General features: G+C 43.2%; 1 protein-coding gene across 2 annotated transcripts in view; it reads left to right on the top strand.

Moving 5' to 3' along the window:
- ARRDC1 (arrestin domain containing 1) overlaps positions 1-23,952 on the top strand; it is a 566,873-nt gene that overhangs the window by 488,525 nt on the left and 54,396 nt on the right. For both annotated transcript variants that reach the window (XM_078642021.1, XM_078642020.1), the window contains exon 7: positions 12,170-12,587. In XM_078642021.1, the coding sequence (XP_078498147.1) occupies positions 12,170-12,587 (418 nt within the window). The remainder of the gene's footprint in view (positions 1-12,169; positions 12,588-23,952) is intronic.

Genomic DNA, 23,952 nt, shown 5'->3' with positions numbered 1-23,952 from the left:
GTTGTACTAACTATATTTCGCGCACCCGCAATCCACTGCTGATGATGTCAGATCATTCATGACATGGTCAGTGACATCACTGATGACATCTCAAATGACATCACTGACGACATCACTGATGACATCATCCAGTGAATGTGGTTTGCTTCGTTATTTAAATATGCATTATATATATAGCAATTTACATTGAAGAATGAGTGGATATATATAAATAAATATTTGGATGGAGGATTTAGTAGCAGTGTAATTGACTGTTTACTTGACCAATTTATAATGTCTCACTAAATATAGTGGATAGTGACTAAACTGTGTAAATATCTTTATCACTTTGTCAGTTGTTGTGTAAACTGATTCTACAGTTGGTTACTAGCTATGTGAAAGTCTATATTAGTTATTGATTAGTTAACTGAGTATTTGTATGGGAGTGTGAAAGTGTGTGTGGTTCAGTGGGGGGTGTGTGACTGTCCAAAGATGTGTGAATAGTTGATTCAGTAGATATATGAAATTAAAACTACATGTTCTAACAGTTTGGGTGAGGGAATCTCTTTATGGGTGTGGTGATGAGCAAATATATTTCTCAAAGGTACAGGTCCAACAAACTAGAAAAATAAAAGGCAGTGTATGTGTCAGTTGTATATAAATAAGTGTACATAAGACACAATGATTGTGTGAGTGACTGTATGGATAACTGTATACTTGTAGTAATGATTTTATAATTCACTAAGTATGACTTACTATCTAAATGAATAGAAGAATTGGTGTTTTTATAAGTGTTTTGCTAAGTAAATATGTAAGTATGATCCATTGTTTGCATAAGTGAGTAGGATGACTTCATATGTGAATAGGATGCGTGCTGTTTAATGTCGATATAGATGTAGAAGTATTTTTGATAGTGTTCTATTGTTCATTGACAGCATGTATGAGTGAATCCATAGGTAAGTGATTAGATGTGTGTATACATCTATGAATCACTGAGTGGATTTTTAGATACTTGTATTGCTGTGACAATGGATTTAAATAGGATACTCTGTATTTTACAAACAGTGATGAAAAATTGTAATAGTGTATGAAAAGGTGTATGTGATTGTCACGTGGATGATGTCATCAGTGATGTCATCAGTGATGTCATTTGAGATGTCATGAGTGATGTCACTGACCATGTCATGAATGATCTAATATGTGACATCATCAGCAATGGATTGCAGGTGCGCGAAATATAGTTAGTACAACTAACTATATAGGAGCAATTTCATTGGTTTTGTATGAGTAAAATGTCCAGCTAACTATAACACCACTAAAACTTATAGTTTTTTGAGTGAATTTCAAAGGTTTTTTAAATGCTAATTCCTAACTATATAAGGCCTGAAACCTATGTTTTTTTCAGTGAATTTCAAAGGTTTTTTAAATGCTAATTCCTAACTATATAAGGCCTGAAACCTATGGTTTTTTCAGTGTTTTTTTCAAAAAAACTGATTGGTTAACTGGCTTATTAAGTGTATCTTAGTGAATACATATATTAGCGAGTAATGTTTAAATATTTAAATATATTCATGAGTGATGTAATATGTGACGTCATCAGCAGTGCATTGCAGACGTACAAGTTATAGTGAGTCCAACTAAATATAACATGGGAATTTCAATGGTTTTATGCGAGTAAAATTTCCAGCTAAATATAACTGGTGTGAAACCTATGGTTTTTTCAGTGAATTTCAAAGGTTTTTTAAATGCTAATTCCTAACTATAACTGGTGTGTAACCTATGGTTTTTTCAGTGAATATATATATATATATAAAATTTCTATGGCAAAATGAAACCCCTCATATTGTTCCTTTTTCAAATTAAATGTATTAAGTGTTACCACTTTATTCCAATCAAGATGACTTCAGGTGTGCCATACTTTTGTCATAAGTAAGACTGTTAGCGTTCTAGTTGTTCTTTAGAACACTCTGGGACATTCTGTCATTGGGCTATAGTTGGGCTACATCTGGCTGATATTTGGGCTACATTTGGGCTCTTTTGTCTCTGGTGGCCATCTTGGGAGACTGCATATCAGAATTTTTTAAATGAAATATAAGAGGATTTGAGAAGTCACTCAAAATGTGCCCTAATTTTTCTTTCTTCAGCACTAATCATAATTTCTATGGCAACATGAACCCCCTCATTTTGTTCCTTTGCAAATTAAATGTTTTAAGTGTTAACAATCAAGATGACTTCAGGTGTGCCATACTTTTGTCATAAGTAAGACTGTTAGCGCTCTAGTTGTTCTTTAGAACACTCTGGGACATTCTGTCATTGGGCTATAGTTGGGCTACATCTGGCTGATATTTGGGCTACATTCGGTTTTTTTGGTCTCTGGTGGCCATCTTTGGGCTACATTTGGGCTCTAACATATATATAGGCCAATATATATTTTTTCAAAGTTAATTTTCGTAAAAACCACTGGGGCACATATCTTGAGACATAGCAAAGGCACATTGGGCTACCAGTCCCTACAATTTTGCCAAGTTTGGTGGAAAACCATTCAGCCGTTCGGGCTAAAAGTGAGTCCAACCGCCCTATGGAAATTAACATGGGGAAAACACGTTTTGGGACCCCCCTTTTATCTCGGCCCCCGCTTGACGAATCCCCCCCAAACTTGTCAGGGAAGGAGCGGAGCGCCGCGAGGCAAAGTTAAGGAAAATTTCAGGAAGATTCCTCAACCGGCGCCAAAGTTATTCCCAATAGAATGTTGCGATTTCCCTATGGAAAACAATCCTAACTATATATACCTACTAGCTATCGCCAGTAGGTAATATATATATATATATATATTTATTTATATATATATATATATATATATATATATATATATATATATATATATATATATATATATATATATATATATATATATATATTTATATATATATTGAAATCTCAAAAGCCCATTCCCTTAGAAATAGGATGTATTGATTGTTATTCTAGTTTGTGTATTGAGTCTTTGAAACACATCCTGGTACATGTGGATACTCTGCTTATTTGTAATATGTAGCTTTCAGTTGGTTACCAACCTTTGATTTATAACCAACCCACTAATCGTGGGTCTGTGTCCTATTGGAAATGTTTGAGTTTTTTTAACAAATTATCAAACCGGTGTTGCATTTTAAAAGAATATGCAGTGTCCTTTTTGGACATGAATATTGTTCTCCTGCTTGACATAGAAATGTATGCATAAGATAGTTGCATTTCGACATCTGTCATCACTATTTTTTGTTTGCTGAACCATCACTCTGTTAGAGTATATAGAACTGATGAGAATCATGTGTTTTTCTTTTGCTTCTTTTTCAATAAGATTCTGGAGGCTGGAAGGTATTGTTGATTAGAATTGGTGATAGCCCAATTAACTTTTTACTTTTTTTAGATGTCCTGGACAGCTTTTATTGATTATGCACTACAAGGGCTGACCCCTTAAAACCCTTGACATGGCTTTCATAGAGGTGGTTTTAAAAGAAAAAGAACATCAAAACTATTGGAAGGCCATGCGAAGTACACAGAATTTTGCCCCGGACATATGGTATCATTCAAGCAAAACAGTAGAAAACAGATAATTTTTATTCTAATAGTTTGCTGTGCACATTTTTGTTTTATGACGTCTTGGGGGTTTTCCTGTAGATTAAGCTAAATGACCTCTCCATAAGTCTGTAGATATATTAACTCACACCAGTATTGGTACTTTCATAGATTCCCATGCTTGTATCATTCCCGGTCGTCGGAATGGGAGTCCCCAGTATACATAAAATAGCAATAGAAACCATTACCAAAACAGAACCTAGGCCTAGCCCCATTCTTGTTGTGCAACCTATCCACCGCTTTTTGTAAAAGAGACCCAAAAAAATGAACAACCAATCAGATTAGCCTCACCCCTTAGAACCCTCCTGAGAGAAGCTCAGAACCTCCGATTTCCTACCGCACGTTGTGCTAGGGAGTCTCCACTAAACTCTGCTCAGTTTTTTGCTTACTTTCCTTAAATCTACAGTTTTTCTTCAAGACCTGCTTGGACTCCATGACAAGATGTCTGATGAGGAGGAGAAAGCTCTCTTTAAAGCCTGTGCAACTTGTGCTAAGAAGAGGTTGTATGTGGAGGACAAGCACAAGGATTGTATTTACTGTCTGTATCCAGACCACAAGCCAGCAGACTGTAAAATATGCCGCACTTTTCAACAAAAACTCTACGAGACCGTGAAGGACGTCATTTGACCTGGCTCCTGGAGCTTAAGTCAAGGACAGAAGCAGTTGATCTGCAAAAAGGGTAGAGTCTCCCCTTCACCTTTTGATGAACATCCTGGTAAGGCCCTAAAAAAGACCTCTCATAGGTCTGAAGAGCATAGTCCTGGCGAATCTACTCACCGAGGTGTAAAGGAGAGGGAAGGACTGTCTAAGGGAATGATGTCTGAGAGGAAATCCAGCTCTGTTCCTCCATCTTCTCCTCCTGCGGCTCCAAAGACTTTTAAAAGCCCTCTTACCTCTCTTCTGAGGTGAAATCAATGAAAAAAGATTCCTCGACGACGCCGCTGTCGACGACTCCGTCGACGAAAGCATCAAAGGTACAATCCCTATCTTCTGTTTCATCTATGGCTCCGTCGACTGTGATTTCATAGTCTCCGGGGCTATTGCAGTGTTCCGCGTCAACGACTTCGATGCCGTTGGTGCCTGTGTCGTCGTCGATGGTGCTGTTTAGAGTGACAACGGCTACCACGTCGACTACGACAACGGCTGGGGTGTCGACTGTCTCGACGACGGCTGTGTCGATGACGTCCCTTTCATTGTCGACGATTCTCACATCGTCGACGACAGCCCTGTCGACGACCTTGTCGACGGTGGAAAAAATTAAAATTTCTCTTAAAAAGTGCCAAATCGTGCTTGATATGACATCCGCCAGGAGGGTGGCTCCTCTACCTCAGGCACTTCTAGAAGAAGAGGACTCTGAAGAAGATGATGGTCCTTTCGCATGTGCAAATATCCCTTCTCAATTACATGTCAAGTGTCAGGACACAGACTCGGAGGGGGATTACGGAGAGGAACAGCATTATGATCCTTCCTCAGATTATCAAGGGGACTACCAACAGGAGATGGTTTCCATGCCTTCCTCCTTACTAGCGGACTTGCAATCTGTGCTGGTGGATTATAGAAGGAGATTTGTGATGCAACCTCCAGTTCCAGCGGTGGTACCAGGTACGGTTGTCTCTCCTGCTCAGCCTGCTACCCCCCCAATTGCTGACATCTCAACCAACACTAAGAGCTCAAGACGCACCACCTGTTGTGTCTTTCGTTCATGATACCTCTGAAGAAGACCAGGGCACTGGACCAATTCCAGATATTGACACAGAGTGGGTTGACTGTCATTCTTGATCCAGTATTGCTTGCACCAGCACCTGTTCTACGCCCCCCCCCTCCGCTCACCCCCTGCGGACATAGGGGTTTTCCATAATTTGATGGAGAGTGCCTCAAGGAGGTTTGAGCTGCCCATACACACGGAGCAGTCTGAATGCTTCCTCTATAACTTCAAGAAGCCTTACAGGAAAACAGCCTGTTCTATCCCTATAGTTGGTCACGTCTGGGATGAGGGGTTGATTCCAGTTCTACCTCGACGTGAGAAGAAATATAAGGCTCCAGAGGATAGTCCGGCCTGCTTGGTCAGTCAGCCAAAACCAGACTGTCATTTCTCAGGCTGCCCAAAGAAAGTGGTTGAATCCTTCCGCTCCTCTCACAACACCTCCAGATAAAGAGGGCAGACGCCTGGACAATGCGGGCAAGAGGTTTTCTTCCATGTCCAGTCTGTTGGTTAGCGGGGATAATGCTTTAGTGATTCTTGGTCGTTATGAATGCCAGATGTGGTGCGATCTTTCCCCACATCTGGAGCAATTGCCTGAAAATGCAAAAAAAGAGGCTAAGAGGATTCTGCAGGCGGGGAAGGTAACATCGGCTGAAGTGATTGACTGTGCAATGGACATTGCAACAACGGCGTTCCGCTCCCTGGTGGGCGCTGCTGTCCTTCGGCGTCAAGGCTGGCTGCGGCTACATGGTTCCGTCCGGTGGTCCAGAACAAGATCCTGGATCTTCACTTTGATGGGGAAGCGCTCTTTAGAAAACATATTGATAATGCGCTCCAGGACATCAAAAAAGACACGGAGACAGCAAAATCCTTAGGGACCCTGCAGTACTGCAAGGTCCCCTTCCATGGAGCCAGAGGGAGAGGTAATGCCACATATAGAGGAGGGTACCAGCAACAATGGTATTCTTCATATGCATCAAATTCACAATCTTACCGGCCGAGTTATAACCAGCTGCAAAATCAATCCTCATCTTTCTCTCGATCGTCTAACAGAGGAAGACAAGGACACCAAGGGAGGGACTCCTGGAAGCGTCAATCGCAGCTTGCTGGCTCTTACTACTGTCCCTTCTCCTCCTGTAACATCAGTGGGAGGCAGAATATTACATTACCTCCATAACTGGCAACTAATAACATCGGAACGTTGGATGTTGAGGATCATTCAATGCGACCATACTCTGGAGTTTGTCCAAGCTCCACCTTCCAAGCCCCCTCGCGCCACTGTATCAAAACATCTCCGTCTTCTACGGTTGGAAGTCTATCAAATGCTCCTCAAAGGAGCAATAGAACCGGTCCCTATCTCTCAGCGGGAAGAGGGTTTCTACTCCCGGTTCGTCCTGGTCCGGAAGACTTTTGAAAAGTGGCGCCCTATTCTAGATCTGAGGGAGCTCAACACCTATCTCATCAAACAATTATTTCGCATGGTTTCTCTACAGGACCTCCTTTGTCTTCTCAACTCAGAGAATTACATGGCCACATTGGATCTAGAGGACGCTTATTTTCACATACTCACAGGAGGTCTCTTTGCTTCACAATAGCCAAGAGCCACTTTCAGTTCAAGCTTCTACCTTTTGGACTCTGATCTGCTCCGCGGATCTTTACAAAGGCGTTAGCTCCGATAGCAGCTTTTCTTCGAAAACAAAAGCATCAGGTCTTCTCTTACCTGGACGACTGGTTACTGAAAGCTCCTACCAGGTGGGCAGCATAAGAATCAGTCATAGCATGCACATGCCTGTTCGACAAACTCGGGCTAAATCTCAACGGAGAAAAGTCTACTCTCTGTCCATCCAGAACAGCCAGATTTCTGGGAGCCATTCTGGACACGTCCATAAACAAAGCTTTCCCGACCTGGGAAAGGCATGAAAAGCTGATGACCATGGTCTCTTGGTTGTTAAAAAGACAGTCACTTTCAGTTCGCCTCTACAAGTCCCTTCTGGGGTCCATTTCCTCCTGTATACCTCTGATTCCTCACTGCAGGTTGTGGATGCTTCCACTCCAGGAGAAGTTGGACTTGCAGTGGCGCTAAGTCGACAGATCCTTCGACAACAAGATCTCAGTTACCGTGGCCATGAGAGATGCCGCATCATGGTGGACGAGCATGGAAATCATTTTTCAGGGCCTTTCCTTCAGGATCGCCCTGTTCCTCACATAAGAACTACAGACGCCTCCCTAGAGGGCTAGGAAGCAGTATTACAAGACCTTCATATAAGTAGCCGTTGGCTACCCCAGCATAATCTTCTGCGAGCTCAGAGCGATTCGCCAGGCCTTGCAGGTTTTTCTTCCACGGAAACAGCAGTCTGCCGTTCTAATACATACAGACAATACGACGGCCATGCAATATATAAACAAGGAAGGCGGCACCAGATCTTGACTGTTGTCACAAGAAGCCCAGACAATCTGGGAATGGGCACTCCAGCAGGAAGTATCACTCCAGGCGGAGCACCTTCCAAGTGTTCTCAACAAAGCAGCGGACAAGCTCAGCAGACTGAAGTCAGTCAGCCACAAGTGGTACCTGGACCACTCCACTCTACAGAAGGTCTTTCGCAGATGGGGCAAGCCTTCCATAGATCTCTTTGCCACGCCGGAGAACAAAAAATGCAGATTTTATGCTTCACCATCCGGGATCGTTGGGGAATACGTTTTCGATGGCCTGGTTCAGGTGCATTTGTTTATGCTTTTCCCCCATTCCTCTGATCCCCAGACTTCTCAGGAAGCTCAAAGCAGAACCTTGCAAGATGATTCTGATAGTTCCTGCGTTGCCCGACAGTTTTGGTTCACAGAACTGCACCTTCTCTCCCTGGACCTTCCACTTCCGCTGCAGCTGATTCCTTTGCTGATGACTATGTCTGAGGGCCAAGTCTGGCATCCGGATCTGCAGTCTCTGCAGCTCTCGGCTTGGCCCCTGAGCAGCGAGAATTTCTTGGTCTGACTCTTTCAACAGAATGTAGAGAAGTACTTTCTCAGGCAAGAGCCCCAAGTACCAACAAGACAGACAAGTTGAAGTGGAAGCGTTTCTGCATTTGGTGTCAGCAATATGGTGTCCATCCTTTAAGGTCTGAGCCGCATGAAGTTCTTCCATATATTCTGTCATTGGCAAAATCGGGACTGGCTCACTCTTCCATCAAGGTGCATCTTACAGCTATCTCTCGCTTCAGACGCACGTCTTCAGGTCCTTCCCTCTGGTCGGCAAGGATAATTAAGCAGTTTCTCAAGAGCCTTTTCAGAGTTTTCCCTCAGTCAAGCCTCCTCCTCCTCTTTGGCATCTTAACTTGGTTTTCGGCCAACTCCTGAAGCATCCTTTCGAACCTATTCACAGGGCGGAGTTGAAATTCCTCTCCTGACAGGTAGCTTTTCTACTAGCTTTGACTTCGGCAAGACGAGTGGGGGAATTGCAGGCTCTCCCCATTCAGGAACCCTTTCTCCAGTTCAAAAAGGGTAAAGTAATACTGCGTACCAACCCAAAGTTCATGCCGAAAGTACCTTCAGATTTTCATTTGAATGAGCCGGTTATACTCAAAACTTTTCCCCCTCAACCGGCTACTCCGGCAGAAAAGGCTGTTCACTCACTGGACATTCAGAGGTGCTTAAAGTTCTATCACCAACGTACTAAGGACGTCAGGAAGTCTTCTCAACTATTTGTGTCCTTTAGTGACCCTAGTAAGGGCTTTCCCCTTACAGGGGATTGATCGTTGGATTACCAGCGCTATCCAGTATTGTCAGAGTAGCGGGCAAGCCCCTGTAAGGTCGGGTCTGTGCTCATTCCATGAGGGCGATTTCTTCTTCGACAGCCCTCTTTGCCGGAGTTCCTATCCGGGAGATCTGCAGAGCGGCGACCTGGAGCAGTACCCATACGTTTACAAGGCATTACTGTCTGGATTCTTCAACGCAGAGTGACACAGCAGTCCGTCAGCAGTCCTGAGGAACCGCTCAGTAGTGGTGAGCTTTCCCTTTCATCCCTCCTTCCATGTTACTGTTTTTTTAGCTCTTGCACATTTTTTAACCTAATGTGTTTATATTTTCTAACGTTTCTAAGTATTGTTATTAACCATTGACATTGTCATTATGGTAAATATGCTATTGCTTTGTTCTTGGTTTTATAATGGTCATGGTTCCAAAAATGTGCTGATAACTGCTAGCTACTCTGATACAAGCATGGGACTCTATGAAAGTTCCAGTACTGGAGTAAGAAAACAAGTTACTTCCCTGTAACTTTGGGTCTCCAGTATTGGAAACGTTCATAGATTCCCATGCAAACCTACCCTCCTTCCCTGGGAAAGCTCAGCCTCTTCCATCTTCAGTGGTGTGGTTACACAACGGCTAAGAAAATCTGAGGTTCTGAGCTTCTCTCAGGAGGGTTCTTAGGGGTGAGGCTAATCTGATTGGTTGTTCATTTTATTTTTTTGGGTCTCTTTTACAAAAAGAGGTGGATAGGTTGCAAAACAAGAATGGGTCTAGGCCTAGGTTCTGTTTTGGTAATGGTTTCTATTGCTATTTTATGTATACCGGGGACTCTCATTCTGACAAAGAGGAATGATACAAGCATGGGAATCTATGAAAGTTTCCAATACTGGAGAACCAGGATTGAGTGTTGTAGTTTGGAACAACAATAGAAAGGGCAGTAAGGAAAGCAATAGTCATATAAAATATAATATGAGGAGGTAATAGAGGGGACTAGGAGATTCCGAAATGAAAGTGTAGGTTAGATTATTTCAGATAGCAGTTAAATAGAAAGGTGTTTAGTTTTTTGGGGAAAATGAAGAAGTCTTTTTGGCAACACATTTCTTCTGAAAGGTAGTTCCAAATGATGGTTCTGTGCTTGTGACACAGAGTGAACTTGTATATTACGTTTTTTCTGGTTTGGGATTCCAGTCTCGGAGTGTCTTTGCTTCTTGTTTTCTCCTAAAATGGTTGATAGATTGTAGGAAGCTTGGTTGTGCGGTGTAAATGGCTTTGAAAGTATATACAGGCTAATTTAAGCTTGATTTTGGCCACAATAGGGAACAATTGCAGTTTTCCTAGCATTGAGATAATGTAGTCAGGGTGGCTTAGACCAGGCGAGCTGATGACTGCTGTGAGAGGGTAAAGTGAAGAACTGGGAGATCTGAAAGAGTAGCATTCCCATAATCAAATCTTTAGATTACAAGGCGGAACTTCATAGGTAATAAATATTGCTGTTTTTTATGAAGAGTTATGTTGTTCTCTCCGCTTTTGAAATGTGGTTGATTTGTGAAGTCACTTAGGGCCAGATGTACAACGGAAAATAGCATGTACAAACAGGTTTTCCTCTGGGCCATGTATAACACTATTTTGCGACTCGCAAATGTTATTTTTCGACTCGCTATTAGGAAGGGGCGTTCCACTAATAGCGACTCACAAGCCATGCATGAATGTTTTGCGACCGCAATTGCGGTCACAAAACCCTCGCAATTTACCTGCCTCTTCAAGAGGGTGGTAATGCAGTCGCAAAAGGGAAAGCATCCCGAGAGGACCTCTTCCATTTTGCAAAGGCAGGAAAAATATTTTTGGGGGGCAGGCAGTGGTCCCAGGGACCACTACCTGCCCTTGAAAAATTAAACTAAAACTTTTCATTTATTTGTAGTTAAATGCATCCTGTTTTCCTTTAATGAAAACCGGCTGCATTTTTTTAAAAAACTGCTTTGTTTAAAAGCAGTCCAAGACATGGAGGTCTGCTGAGCCCAGCAGGCCACTATCCCAGGCAGGGCCAGCCATTCCCAATGGGGTCGCAAATTACGAGTGCCTCATTAATATTCATGAGGCTCGCATTTTGCGACCCCATTGGGAATCGCAATCAGTGTCTGACACTGTGGTACATTTGTAATTGCGACTCGCAATTGAGCGCAATTTGCGACTCGCCGTTTCAATTGATTGTACATCTGGCCCTAAAAATATTTTACCTATATGTCAAGGGATTTTATTGCGGTTTGATGGTGCCAAACCCCTGATATCACATGAATTTCCTTTAGCCCTAAGTTTAATTTTGTGGTTGTGTTTCTGTTTGTGGATTAATTCTCTTTTCCGGGTTTGAGTCTGAGGAACAATAATGCCATCCAAGCTTGCAATTTTTGTAGGAAGATTTTCAGGGTGCAGCTATCTTGTTTGAAGATTTACCAGTGAAATTTGGCTGATAACATACTAGTGAATCTTGACACCCAACTCATGCTTTAGATCCTTCAGTGGTTTCATATAAATATTGAATTGCATGGACGCAAGAATAGAGCAAGAACCTCAATAGGCCGTTGATGGTCCAAAGTGTCAAAGGCAGATGATAAATCAAGGAAAATGAGAAGACCAGCACCTGCTTTGTCCACCATGCTTTGTAATTAGGATATTTCCAAGCTAGTTTTAGTGGTGTCTCCTTCATGGGAATCACATTGATTTAGTGATGAGTGGCATTAAGGATGTGTTGCTTGTTGTATTACTAGGAATTTTTCTTTAAGCCAGAGAGGTATTTGAGTTTTGTCAGATTTCCACTTTCTTTCCAGTTTCCTCACATCCTGTATTGTCCCCAAAAGGGTTTATCTGAGAACCATGGTTTAAAATGCAATGGCTACTTGCATCCATGGCATTTTGATCTTTTTAATGGTAAAAAATTACACTTGTCATACTTCACTAAAACAAAACTAATATTTCTTATACCGAAGACCCCAGAATTGCAGTGCATCACATTTTAAAAAAATGCTAGTCAATTCCTATGTACTGTGAAACTATTTTGGAAATGTTCAACACAACTTCTACTGTGCATACTTGACACATTCCTTTTGTTTTTTTTCTATCCACCAGGTTTCTATGAAGAGCCCAGAGGTGTGTCTTGTTCTACCGATATTTATTGGTAATATTGCAGTAAACACTTTGCCTAGGTCTGTGGCATGCTCTGCACCATGTGTATCCTCTGCTGTTATGCCAACTGCACCACCAGAGGATGAGGAACTTGCTGGAGGTTATCACCCAATGGACAGTGTTTCCATTCCCACTAAGAGCCACTCTCAACAACAGTATTCTCCCTTCAACTATGCACCTGGATTAATGTTCCCCGAAAGCAGGACTGAGGCCGACCCCAGTGGTTCCCCTAACCACCCTACACTGTGTCTGTCCACAGGAGCAACAGTCCCATACTATGCTGAAGGAGCTGTGGTTCCCATATCTACTGCCAGCTCCCTCATCTTGCCCCCGGAGTACAGTACTTGGGGATATCCATATGGTAAGTGCAGACACTATGGAATGGCACCATGTGTTTAGTTGCTTTTTGTTTCCAGGGAACTTGTGTTTTTGCCACTGTGAATTTCCCTTTGCTGTCTTATTTGTTTGTACATTCTGCAGGTTATCCAGGATCTCTTACTCTAGGCTATGATGATGTAGTTGGATGAAATGAAGCATTGATTTGTCAACAGACAATTAAGGTCATAGGGCCACACAAGCATCTCATAATTCCCATCTTAGGCATTCAATAAGTTAGTACCAGTGCACTCTTCCTAATCCTACTTTCACCCACTAAACTATGTGGTCATCAGCAAAGTCTGCACTTTACAAGAGGATGAAATGTGAGATCATTATGGGGTTCTTAGTTGATAATAGGTATGAACTGCTTCATCCACAATACCTTCTAGAATGTTAGTCCACACTAGAGGTGGCTTAACTTAACATTTACAAAATTAGATGCTCGATCTAATCACTATTCCTGTATTGTATATTGGGCTGTGATTTAGGCATACATGCTGCAGCCAGTTTCTTTTCCAAACTCCCTGCCATTTGCCTCTTATCTGACTACATCTTATCATGTTCGTTCTTGACATAAGGGGTTAATCCAAGTGTACTAAACTGTTGCAACAATCACAGCTGAATGTAAGTAGCCCCTCAAAAAAAAGGAGGCATTGGGAAGTTTTTAAGCCTTTCCTATCAGGTGTACGCCTGCAGACATTTGCACAGAGTGGCCTGATCACAGCCAGAGGTTTGCCTTGGGCTGGGTGCTTTCTATCTTGAAATGCCCAGGGTACTTTGCAAGTGGGACAGGCTCCTTCTCTAAATAGTTTAGTAGACCATAGTAAACCCTTAAATGTATTTTGCCAGCGAGCGGAAAAGAGTGAAGCCGAGTCATATTCATGGAGATGTGATTGCAAGCAACGTGTTTTAAAATGCCTTGCGCTGTATGGTTGGGGGCATTTGGAAGTTGAGCCATAGCTTAGGACTATGCCATCCTTATGAGAATTACCAAAGCCTACTTCTAGAGTGGTTTTTCTGATGAGCGTTGTCTGCTTTAAATGTTTAGGGTGATATAGTTTCAAACTGATAAGGATATAAACTGCAGGTTTTGACCTCAACAGAGTTACATTTTTGGAGAGAATGTGAGGTCTTTGTGTGTTGAGGGAGTAGTCTGAGGTTTCCGGGCATTACCTTTTAGAAGTAATGTAATTTTCTGATGGTGTTCCAGGGCAATAATAGTGTTTAATTCCAAACTGGATATTCAAGAGGCACCTTTTAAACTCTTCACTCTGTAAACATTATTTGACGTTGAAACACTAAACACGGATACATTTACCTAATCTGTCAATGTCTTGTTCCAAGAAGCTGAAGGTTAAATGCCTAGCTTCAACATCAGACTCCGAATAATCCAAAGCCTTCTTTGGAACCAGCTTCCACACCCCTGACCATCACAAAAGCTGTAGTTGTGCCAGTGTTTTCAGTTCTAGCTCTGTTGGTTCCTTCCTGTCTTCCAGCATCTGCAGTTTGTGATAACTGCTCCTCCCTTTTCTAGTGACCCCAGTGAAATGTGTTCCTCGTAAAAGATCTACCACGTCAAAGAGGAGGTTACACACCCTGCTGAGGCATCATTCTAGGCATCACTAGTTGAAAACATTATCATTGTATATCTTTCACTCTGCATAGTGCTAACAATCTGAGAACCACCATGGCATCTAGGTCTACTTCTTCAAGCATTAGGGAGAAACTTAAACTAGCTAGTTTTTCATCATTAATAGCATGACTCTGGCTGATACCCACCCCGTCCAGGTGCAGAAGTATTAAACACCGTAGCCCATTTTTCCAGCAGGTTTTTAAGGTCTCATCATTGTAGCTTTTTCACAGCTATATTGCCAATAGTGGTATGTCTTTTTGAGACCTTTCTTGCTCTCATCTGCTAAATAGGCCTCACCACCTCTTCAAAAGAAATGGAGATTCAACACTCCTACGGTAGGTTCCCCAGCAGGACACTATCATTTTATTCTAAGATAGGAAGAGCCATGCCACTGCTTCGTTGTGGTTTTTCTGAACAATTACATCAGAACCGTCTGTAGTGCTACAGGGAGGCTCCAACCAGAGGCAGGCGGGGTTCTCTTCTGTTCACCTTCTCCCACTCTGGTGCATGGAAGCATTATCAGTAGTCTGCAAAAATCTCAAGAAATTCAGATAAGTGCTGAATAATTTGCAAATTATCTATGCTTGAGGTTCAGATCTCTCACTCCAGCAATTCACTCTAAAGTGACACCCCATTTGCTTCAGGGCAAACTTTGAACAGAAATCAGCATCCATCTGGAAAAACAATGCACACAGGGGATTCCTGTTTCCCACAAAAGAGATCACATGTATTCCAGTTACTTTCTAGTTGAACAGAAAGGACCCAGACTTAAGATACCTTCACAATTTAAATCCGATACACAAATGCATAAAGAAGAAGGCACATCTCTATAGTAAATCAAGATAGTCTTCAAATATCTAGCTGTCGGTTACTGGCTCATCAAGGCTACCACTCTGGAAAAAAGTGCTTTAAAACTTTCAGTTGGCACTCTACATTCTTTTAACCTCAATGCACTTTTGTTCTGAAACGAACGCCACAAAATTTAAACGCACTCTTTGCTAAATGATAATCAAGCTATTTTCGTTTTAAACTGTTCAGATTTACTTCAGAGAATCACTAAATTAACAGAGAGAGATATATTGGATAAGGATCCTTAAAACACAAGAGCCAACAGGTCTAAATGAAAAAATAGACCTTACGTGTTTTCTATGACTTTTCAACTTTGGATCTGCTAATAAGGTTGCTGTGTGCATCTTGTAAACATGATTTATAATGACACTATGACATGCTGTGTAATTTTATTCATTGTGTAAACATCACAGTTTAAAAAAAAATGTGACCCTCCCCTTTTATTCTTTATCATTCTCTTTTCTTCTTTCTTTGTATGTTTTTCATGTTTTTGTGTTGGTGATCAAGTTATGTGCAGAGGTAGTGGTAATTTTACCTTTCAAAGATGGCGCCCGCATGATGTTTGGTTTTCATGTCGAGCGAGTGTATAGTTTCATTTTCCATTTTTTAAAAGAGCCTTCATTCATCTGTGAGGGATAGAGTAGATGTAGCCCTGGTTTCCCCCAGTATTGAACATTCACCGACAGTACTTCGCTTATCGAGTGAGTTTCTTTAGCGATCAGATGAGTCCGTTTTTTGTTTCGGTGTCTCAGTGATATCGCGGTACCTCTGGTTCAAGTGGTTATCGTCCAGTGAAGTGGCTGAACAGCAGGGAGGGCAAGTTGTAGATGCGATAGGAGTACTGCAGAGAGGTAAGGGTAGATTTAGTTGTTTAACAGAGACGCCCGAGTGTTTGTTAGGTTCGAGGTATTACGTTTTTTTTTTTTTATTGCCAGCATTTTGAACAGCGGTTGTTTCGAGTGGAAAACACTTGAGAGAAGGTTCCTTTATTTAGAACTACCCGCAGTCATCATTAAGGTAAGATTACAAAACACCAAGCAGGGGTATCAGGCCAAACGCTCTGCACATTTATCCTATATAGTGTTGTTCAGTAAATTTGTTGTGGGTGCTATTAACCTGAAGTCATATACCCCTAGACTCCCAAAAATTCAAAGCAACACAATGGTACAGCACCCCACACAGTATATCTTTTACAATAACATTAAGTGCATTCTTTGAAGAAACATTTCAGTAGGACTGGAGGTTCTTTTTTTCTTTGCTTTTATTAACAATTTTCCAATTTAAAAAGAAGAAACGTAGCCAACGCGTTTCGTCCGTAGGACTTCTTCAGGGCGGAAAGTTTTTTACGGATTTCAATGTTGTCACACAAATCTTTTTATGGGGAAATTGCCATCACGGTTTTAAGTTTTGTCAGTAATGATCTTTTCATATGTAGCTGTTTTGAAAAAGAATATTTGTCTTTACTTATTATTTTCTAGTTTGTTCAGCATCAAGGGTATACAAGGCATAAGTGGCCTCGCAAAGAAGGATGACAGTCAAATCCTTCCGTGTGCACTGAACTCTGATCATGTGGAACGTATCTATTCAATGTCCACACCCCATCATTTTTCAATTGTGCGCTGTATCTTCCGTCTCACTCGATTCCAGGGTTCAGAGTTAAGGTAAGATGGTGGTGAGGCTCCCACTATCGCCATTAGTAGTTACTTTTTGTTGAACCCTCGAAGCATTTACAGAGTTCTTGTTTATGTTGCAGGACATTAAACGCTGTTTGCTCAATCATTTAGTGAGTATAGAGACGGTTGGTACACACAGTGGTTGGTGTTAGGGTTCTGTCTTCTGTTTTGAGTGTCACCCCTTTTTTTGTTTCACTTTTTATTTTTTATTTTTTTTGCTTTGAATTGTCTGCTAAGTACCTTGTGAATTCTTGACACTTCTAAAAACATAGAGTTGAAATAATGTTCGTTTTCATTTTCAGTTCACAGGCTCCTGATGAAGAGCTCCACTGAGCTCGAAATGCATTGGGCACAGATCACTATCGATGTTTGAAATTTGTGATAGTATTCGAATTGTATTAGCTATGTTTTGTGATTTACAACAAAAATTATGCTGATGTTAAATTGTTCATCAATGTTAATTTAGTGATTCTCTGAAGTAAATTTGAACAGTTTAAAACGAAAATAGCTTGATTATCATTTAGCAAAGAGTGCGTTTAAATTTTGTGGTGTTCGTTTCAGAACAACAAAAGCAACAGTGCATTGAGGTTAAGTGTGTTCTACACTTCTCCAGTATTAGGGGTGTCTTTCATAGATTCACATGCCTGAATCATTCCCCGTCGTCGGAGTGGGAGTCCCACGGTACATAAAAAAGCAATAATATGCCATAAATATGTAGTAATACTAATAGAAATGAACCAGGAAGTAAAGCAGCCAATGCTACAGTAGGCAAAAAACTTCCACATCTATGACTCTCATAGTCATTATGTATAGTCCAAACTACAGCCAATCAGGCGCCAGCACCCACCAGAATGTTCTCCCCAGAGGCTCAGGCTCTCAGATTTTCTACCGCACGTCGTGTGAAAGGGAGTCTCCCTGAGCTCTGCTCAGTTTCTTACTTCTAACTCCATTTGTTTCTACTTTTAAGGATGTCTTCTAAGAAATCTCTCTTTAGAGCCTGTGATTGCTGTGGTAAGCTTCGGCTTTTTGAAAAAGATCCACATAAAAAGTGTATCTATTGTCTCTACCCAGATCACCAGGCCTCTGACTGTAAGATCTGCAGAACCATGCTTTAAAAGACTCTCAGGGATAGAGAGGGTCGTTTACTTCTGTGGTTGAAAAGGCTAAAGGATTCTTCTAATCCTGCTTCTGAGGTAGGCAGCATTGCCTCTGGTTCTACTTCAGCCTCTAGGAAGAGGCCTGCGCCTGAAGGAATGTCATCTCCTAAGGCTAAGCTGACTAAAAAACAACCACCTTCTAAGGGACTGGATAAGCCTTCAACATCTAAGGCTGTCCCCACAACCAAGGGCACTGAAAGTGCTTCTGTTTCCAAAAAAGGGACAAACCTCAAGTTTCCCCAGTCTTCTGAGAGGATTTTACCACAGACATCGTCTCCACCTACTACGATGTCCTCTTCAGCTTCCTCGTCGACGAGAACGACGACTACAGTGACATCGACGGTAACATTTTCCTCTCCTAAACCTGGTATGGTTATGTCATCGTCGACGGCGTCTCCAACTATGGTATTTGTTTCTGTAAGGCCTGTATCGTCGACGTCCGTCGTCGACGCCTCGTCGTCGACACCTCTAAAGGCTTTACCGTCGACAAAGAAGACTCCGTAGACGAGCTCGTCGTCGGGCTCCACGCCGTCGACGAAGACTGTCCCGTCGACGAAGACTGTCCCGTCGACGAAGACTGTCCCGTCGACGAAGGGTGTCCCGTCGACAAAGGGTGTCCCGTCGACAAAGGGTGTCCCGTCGACAAAGGGTGTCCCGTCGACAAAGGGTGTCCCGTCGACGAAGGGTGTCCCGTCGACGAAGAGTGTCCCGTCGACGAAGAGTGTCCCGTCGACGAAGAGTGTCCCGTCGACGAAGAGTGTCCCGTCGACGAAGAGTGTCCCGTCGACGAAGAGTGTCCCGTCGACGGTGAGTGTCCCGTCGACGGTGAGTGTCCCGTCGACGCCGAGTGTTCCTTTGGCGAAAAATGTCCCGTCGACGAGAGGTGTTCCGTCGACGACAAAACAATCTGGAGGGAATTCTCCGACGACGACGCAGTTGTCATCATGCACGGCACTACAAGTGTGGTCTCCGTCGATGGTGTTTTTAACGCCACGACAAGCATCAGGGCAAATGCGCGAAACAGCAATGCAGCTTTCACCCCTTTGTATTTCACCTCAAAAGGTGTCCTCTGAAGTGCCAGACCAACTTTTGGACTCTGAAAGTGAGGATGAGTTGGTCCAGAATACTTTTGGACAAGCTACTAGTCCATCGGAGTTGCATATTAAACTTCAAGAGGAGGAATGTGATGATTCTCAATCTCCTGTTAATGTATCGATACCAGTGAGTAACCCTGTTGCTCAAGTGCCTTTGGATTTAATATCCAACTTACAATTTATGCTGGACGATTACTATCGGAGGTTCCCACCTTCAGAATCAACAGGTTCTGGACCCGCAACTCCAACTTTGGAAACGCTTCAGACTGTGATCCCACCGGTGTGTCCGCCTTCACACCCACAACCTACTCACGAAGAAGATCCGCAATCTTCGGAAGATGAAGACCAACGGGAAGAGGGAGAAGTGGATGATTTATCGGAGTGGGATGACTATCAAGTACAATCTCCTTCAACATCTCCTCAGACTGCGTCGGCCTCCCCTCCGGTGGATGTGGCTAATTTTCACTTATTGATGGAGCGTGCGACTGAACGCTTTCATATAAAGATGGAACATACGCAACAAGAATGTTTCTTATACGATTTCAAAGATCAGCCTAGACGACAGATAAGAACAATACCCATCGTGGAGTTCATCTGGAAGGAAGGTGTTAAGGTGATGTCAACGCCGGCTTCCATTCCTCCGGTCTTGCCACGAATTGATAAAAAGTATAACGCTCCTGAAAAGACGCCTGCATGTCTAATTGGACAGGCAAAACTTGACTCAGTAATTGTCCAGGCTGCTCAGAAAAGAGCCAGAAATCCGTCCTCTGCAGTTACGGCGCCACCGGATAGGGATGGCAGACGCCTAGACTCAATTGGAAAACGCGTCTCCACCATGGCTGCAACAACTGTTCGTGCTGCCAATGCATTGGCCATCTTAGGTCGGTACGACCGCCAAATGTGGTCTGACATCGCACCATTTATCGATCTCCTCCCTGAGCAATCCAAGTCTGAAGCACTCCAAATTCTTCAAGAGGGTCAAAGGATCTCTGAAGAGATTATCGATTCAGCTGTTGATGTTGCTTCTACGGGATTTCGTCAATTAGCAGGAGCTGCTGTTCTGCGTAGACAGGGATGGTTACGTTCCACTGCTTTCAGGCAAGAGGTTCAGAACAGAGTTTTAGACATGCCATTTGATGGCGAATATTTATTCGGCCCCAAGGTGGAGGAAGCTTTACAACTGATAAAAAAGGATACTGAAACAGCCAGATCCTTGGGCACTCTACAATTCCACAAGCCGCCCTTTCGAGGAGCGAGAGGACGAGGAACGTCCTTCAATAGAGGTGGATACCAACAACAACAATCCACATACCGACAAGGTAATCAGCGCTATCAGACACAGCGCTACCAGTCTTATGGGCAGAAAAGATCTCAATACACCCCAAACAGGGGTAAGACTAATTACCGCGGCAAAGACAAGCGACAATGAAACTTTTCACCTGCCACCACCATCTTTCCACCCTCACAATCGACTTGGCGGAAGAATATCAAAATTTTACTCCAACTGGCAGTCTATAACAACAGACAAATGGGTCCTGGATATTGTGGCCAGGGGCCATGCCCTCGAATTCGAAAAATTCCCTCCAAATGTACCGCCAAAAGGACCGCCTCCAGCTCACCTGAAGGAGCTGCTTACCCAAATCAAAATGATGATACAAAAAGGAGCGATCGAGAGCATTCCTCAGAGGATGAGAGGAATAGGATTTTACTCCAGGTTCTTCCTGATAAGGAAGAAGAACGGGGAGTGGCGCCCGATCCTCGATCTTCGCGCTTTAAACAAATATCTAAGGAAAATGACATTCCGGATGCTGTCTCTTCAGGAAATATTGCATCTTCTAGCAGCAGGAGATTGCATGGTCACTTTAGATCTCCAGGATGCATATTTCCACATCCCCATTTTACCTCGCCACCGGAAATTCCTTCGCTTCAGGGTGGCTGGCAGGGACTACCAGTTCAAGGTTCTTCCTTTTGGACTGCGGTCAGCTCCAAGAGTATTTACAAAAGTGTTAGCTCCAGTGGCTGCACACCTCCGGCTGGAGGGAATACAAATTTTCCCATATCTGGACGACTGCCTTGTAAAGGCCAGTTCTCACGAAACCGTTCAACGCCACCTTCAACAGTGACTGCACCTGTTTCAATCTCTAGGCCTGACAATCAATTTCAGCAAATCCCAATTACAATCGTCTCAAAGAAGAGCATTCTTAGGAGCGATTCTGGACACTCAAAAACTCAGAGCTTTCGTCTCCAAGGAGAGACAAATGAAAATAAGTCGGCTAGCACAAGATCTCATGCAAAGAAAGTCAGTTTCTGTCCGACTATACAAATCTTTTCTAGGGATGGCATCGGCTTGTATTCCATTACTTCCAAATTGCCGACTTCGAATGAGGCCGCTTCAGGAGGAACTAACCTTGCAGTGGCAGCAGGTTTCGGGCACTTTCGAGGACCTCATTCAAATCACGCCACTCATGAAGAAGTCTCTTCTTTGGTGGACACAGAGGTGTCATCTGAGTCAGGGTTGTGCGTTCCTTCAAGAAGCACCAAGTCTGACCATCACTACAGATGCATCCCTCGAGGGCTGGGGGGCTCATCTACAAGGCCTCACGATCAGCGGCAAATGGACTGCGCAACAGAAACTGTGGCACATCAACCGTTTGGAGCTGAGAGCCATTTTTCTTGCACTCAAGGCGTTTTGTGCCATCATTCAGGACACCAATGTGTTGATACGAACAGACAACACAACAAGCATGCACTACGTCAACAAGCAGGGGGGAACTCGATCTCTTCTCCTGTCTCAAGAGGCGCAGGATTTATGGACATGGGCTCTTCATCACAATGTACATTTGCAAGCAGTGCATGTTCCGGGGACGGAAAACGTCCTAGCGGACGCACTCAGCAGAACAACGATCACCACCCACGAATGGGAGCTTCACCAGGAGACAGTGGAACACATATTTCATCAGTGGGGTTGGCCAGACTTAGATCTATTTGCGACAAGTACCAACAGCAAATGCCAGAGCTTCGCAAGCTGGCACCCCCACAAGAATTCTCTGGGGAATGCGTTCTCCATCAATTGGTCTCTGACGTTTGCGTACGCTTTCCCACCGATTCCACTAGTCCCCAAGGTTCTGCGGAAGATGAAGAAGGAACCTTGCCGACTCATCCTGATTGCGCCCAGATGGCCACGCCAGTATTGGTTTACAGAACTCCTCCTACTGTCAGAGAGCAAGCCAATTCAGTTACATCCAATCCCGAACTTGCTCAGTATTCAGGAAGGTCAGGTCTTCCATCCGGACCCAGCATCGTTGAGATTAGCGGCCTGGCTCCTGAACACCGTGAGTTCGCACACCTGAACATCCCGGAAGACTGTAAAGAGGTGTTGGCCAAAGCTAGAGCGCCCGCTACCATCAAGACATACAGTCTGAAATGGAAACGCTTCTGTATCTGGTGCCGTTCAGCAGGGGTTCACCCTTTTTTAGCAACACCTGAGGAAATTCTTCCTTTTTTCTTGCAGTTAGCACGAACAGGTCTGTCTCATGCTACTTTAAAGGTGTTTCTGGCTGCAATATCCAGATATCGACAGGATGGTTCCAATTCTCTGTACTCAGCAAGAATTATCCAACAGTTCTTTAAAGGCCTCTTTCGAATGTTCCCTCCTGTACGCCGTCCGCCTCCTTCATGGCAGCTGAATGTGGTCCTAGGTCAACTAATGCGTCACCCATTCGAGCCCATCCATAAAGCCGACTTGAAGTTTCTTTCGTGGAAAGTATCACTGCTCTTAGCATTAACATCCGCCAGGAGGGTTAGTGATATCCAAGCTTTCACTGTGCATCATCCTTTCCTGCAATTCACAAGCGATTCTGTGATACTTTGCACAAATCCTAAATACATTCCGAAGGTACCTTCGGATTTCCATCTGAACGAACCTGTTGTTCTTAAATCGTTCTTTCCTGACCCGCAAACACCTGCGGAAAGAGCTTTACACTCGCTTGACATTAGAAGATGTCTTAAATTCTATCTGCAAAGAACGTCAACTGTACGCACTTCTGACCAGTTGTTCATTACCTACGGTGCGATTCGTAAGGGGCAGGCAGTATCAAAACAGACTATTGCAAGATGGATATCTGCTGCCATTGCCTTTTGCCATGCACAGGCTGGGAGACCTTTACCATCTGCGCCCCGAGCGCACTCTACTAGAGCGGTCTCTTCATCTACGGCCTTATTTGCTGGAGTTCCTCTTCAGCAGATCTGCAAAGCGGCTACTTGGGCGAGTCGCCATACCTTTACCAGACATTACTGTCTAGAGTCAATCAGCGAAGCTGATACTTCTGTGGGTCGAGCTGTTCTACGGAATCTGTTTCATTAAGGTGAGCCTCTGTTTCCCACCTCCTTGTTTCTGCTGTCAGACGCTTCTTATATATTATGTTTTCACATATTTCCATGATTGCATTATGTTATGCTTTATACTATATGTGTATTTTCACTTTGCATTGTTATTTGCATTACTAACTGACAAGCTTGATGTCATGGGCGTCTGTTCAGCAAGAATATGTACTGCTAGCTACTCTGATTCAGGCATGTGAATCTATGAAAGACACCCCTAATACTGGAGAAGAACAATAGTTACTTACCTGTAATCTGTGGTTCTCCAGTATTGGTGTCTTTCATAGATTCACATGCAACCCGCCCACCTCCCCTCAGAGGCTTTTAGGCTATTATGGTTACCTTCACTCCTTGCGAGAAAATCTGAGAGCCTGAGCCTCTGGGGAGAACATTCTGGTGGGTGCTGGCGCCTGATTGGCTGTAGTTTGGACTATACATAATGACTATGAGAGTCATAGATGTGGAAGTTTTTTGCCTACTGTAGCATTGGCTGCTTTACTTCCTGGTTCATTTCTATTAGTATTACTACATATTTATGGCATATTATTGCTTTTTTATGTAC

This window comes from Lissotriton helveticus, chromosome 5_1 (genome assembly GCF_964261635.1).
Source record: "Lissotriton helveticus chromosome 5_1, aLisHel1.1, whole genome shotgun sequence".
In the NCBI taxonomy this organism is placed as follows: domain Eukaryota; kingdom Metazoa; phylum Chordata; class Amphibia; order Caudata; family Salamandridae; genus Lissotriton; species Lissotriton helveticus.
Note: the sequence above shows the minus strand (reverse complement) of the source record. Positions and strands in the feature narration are given on the sequence as shown.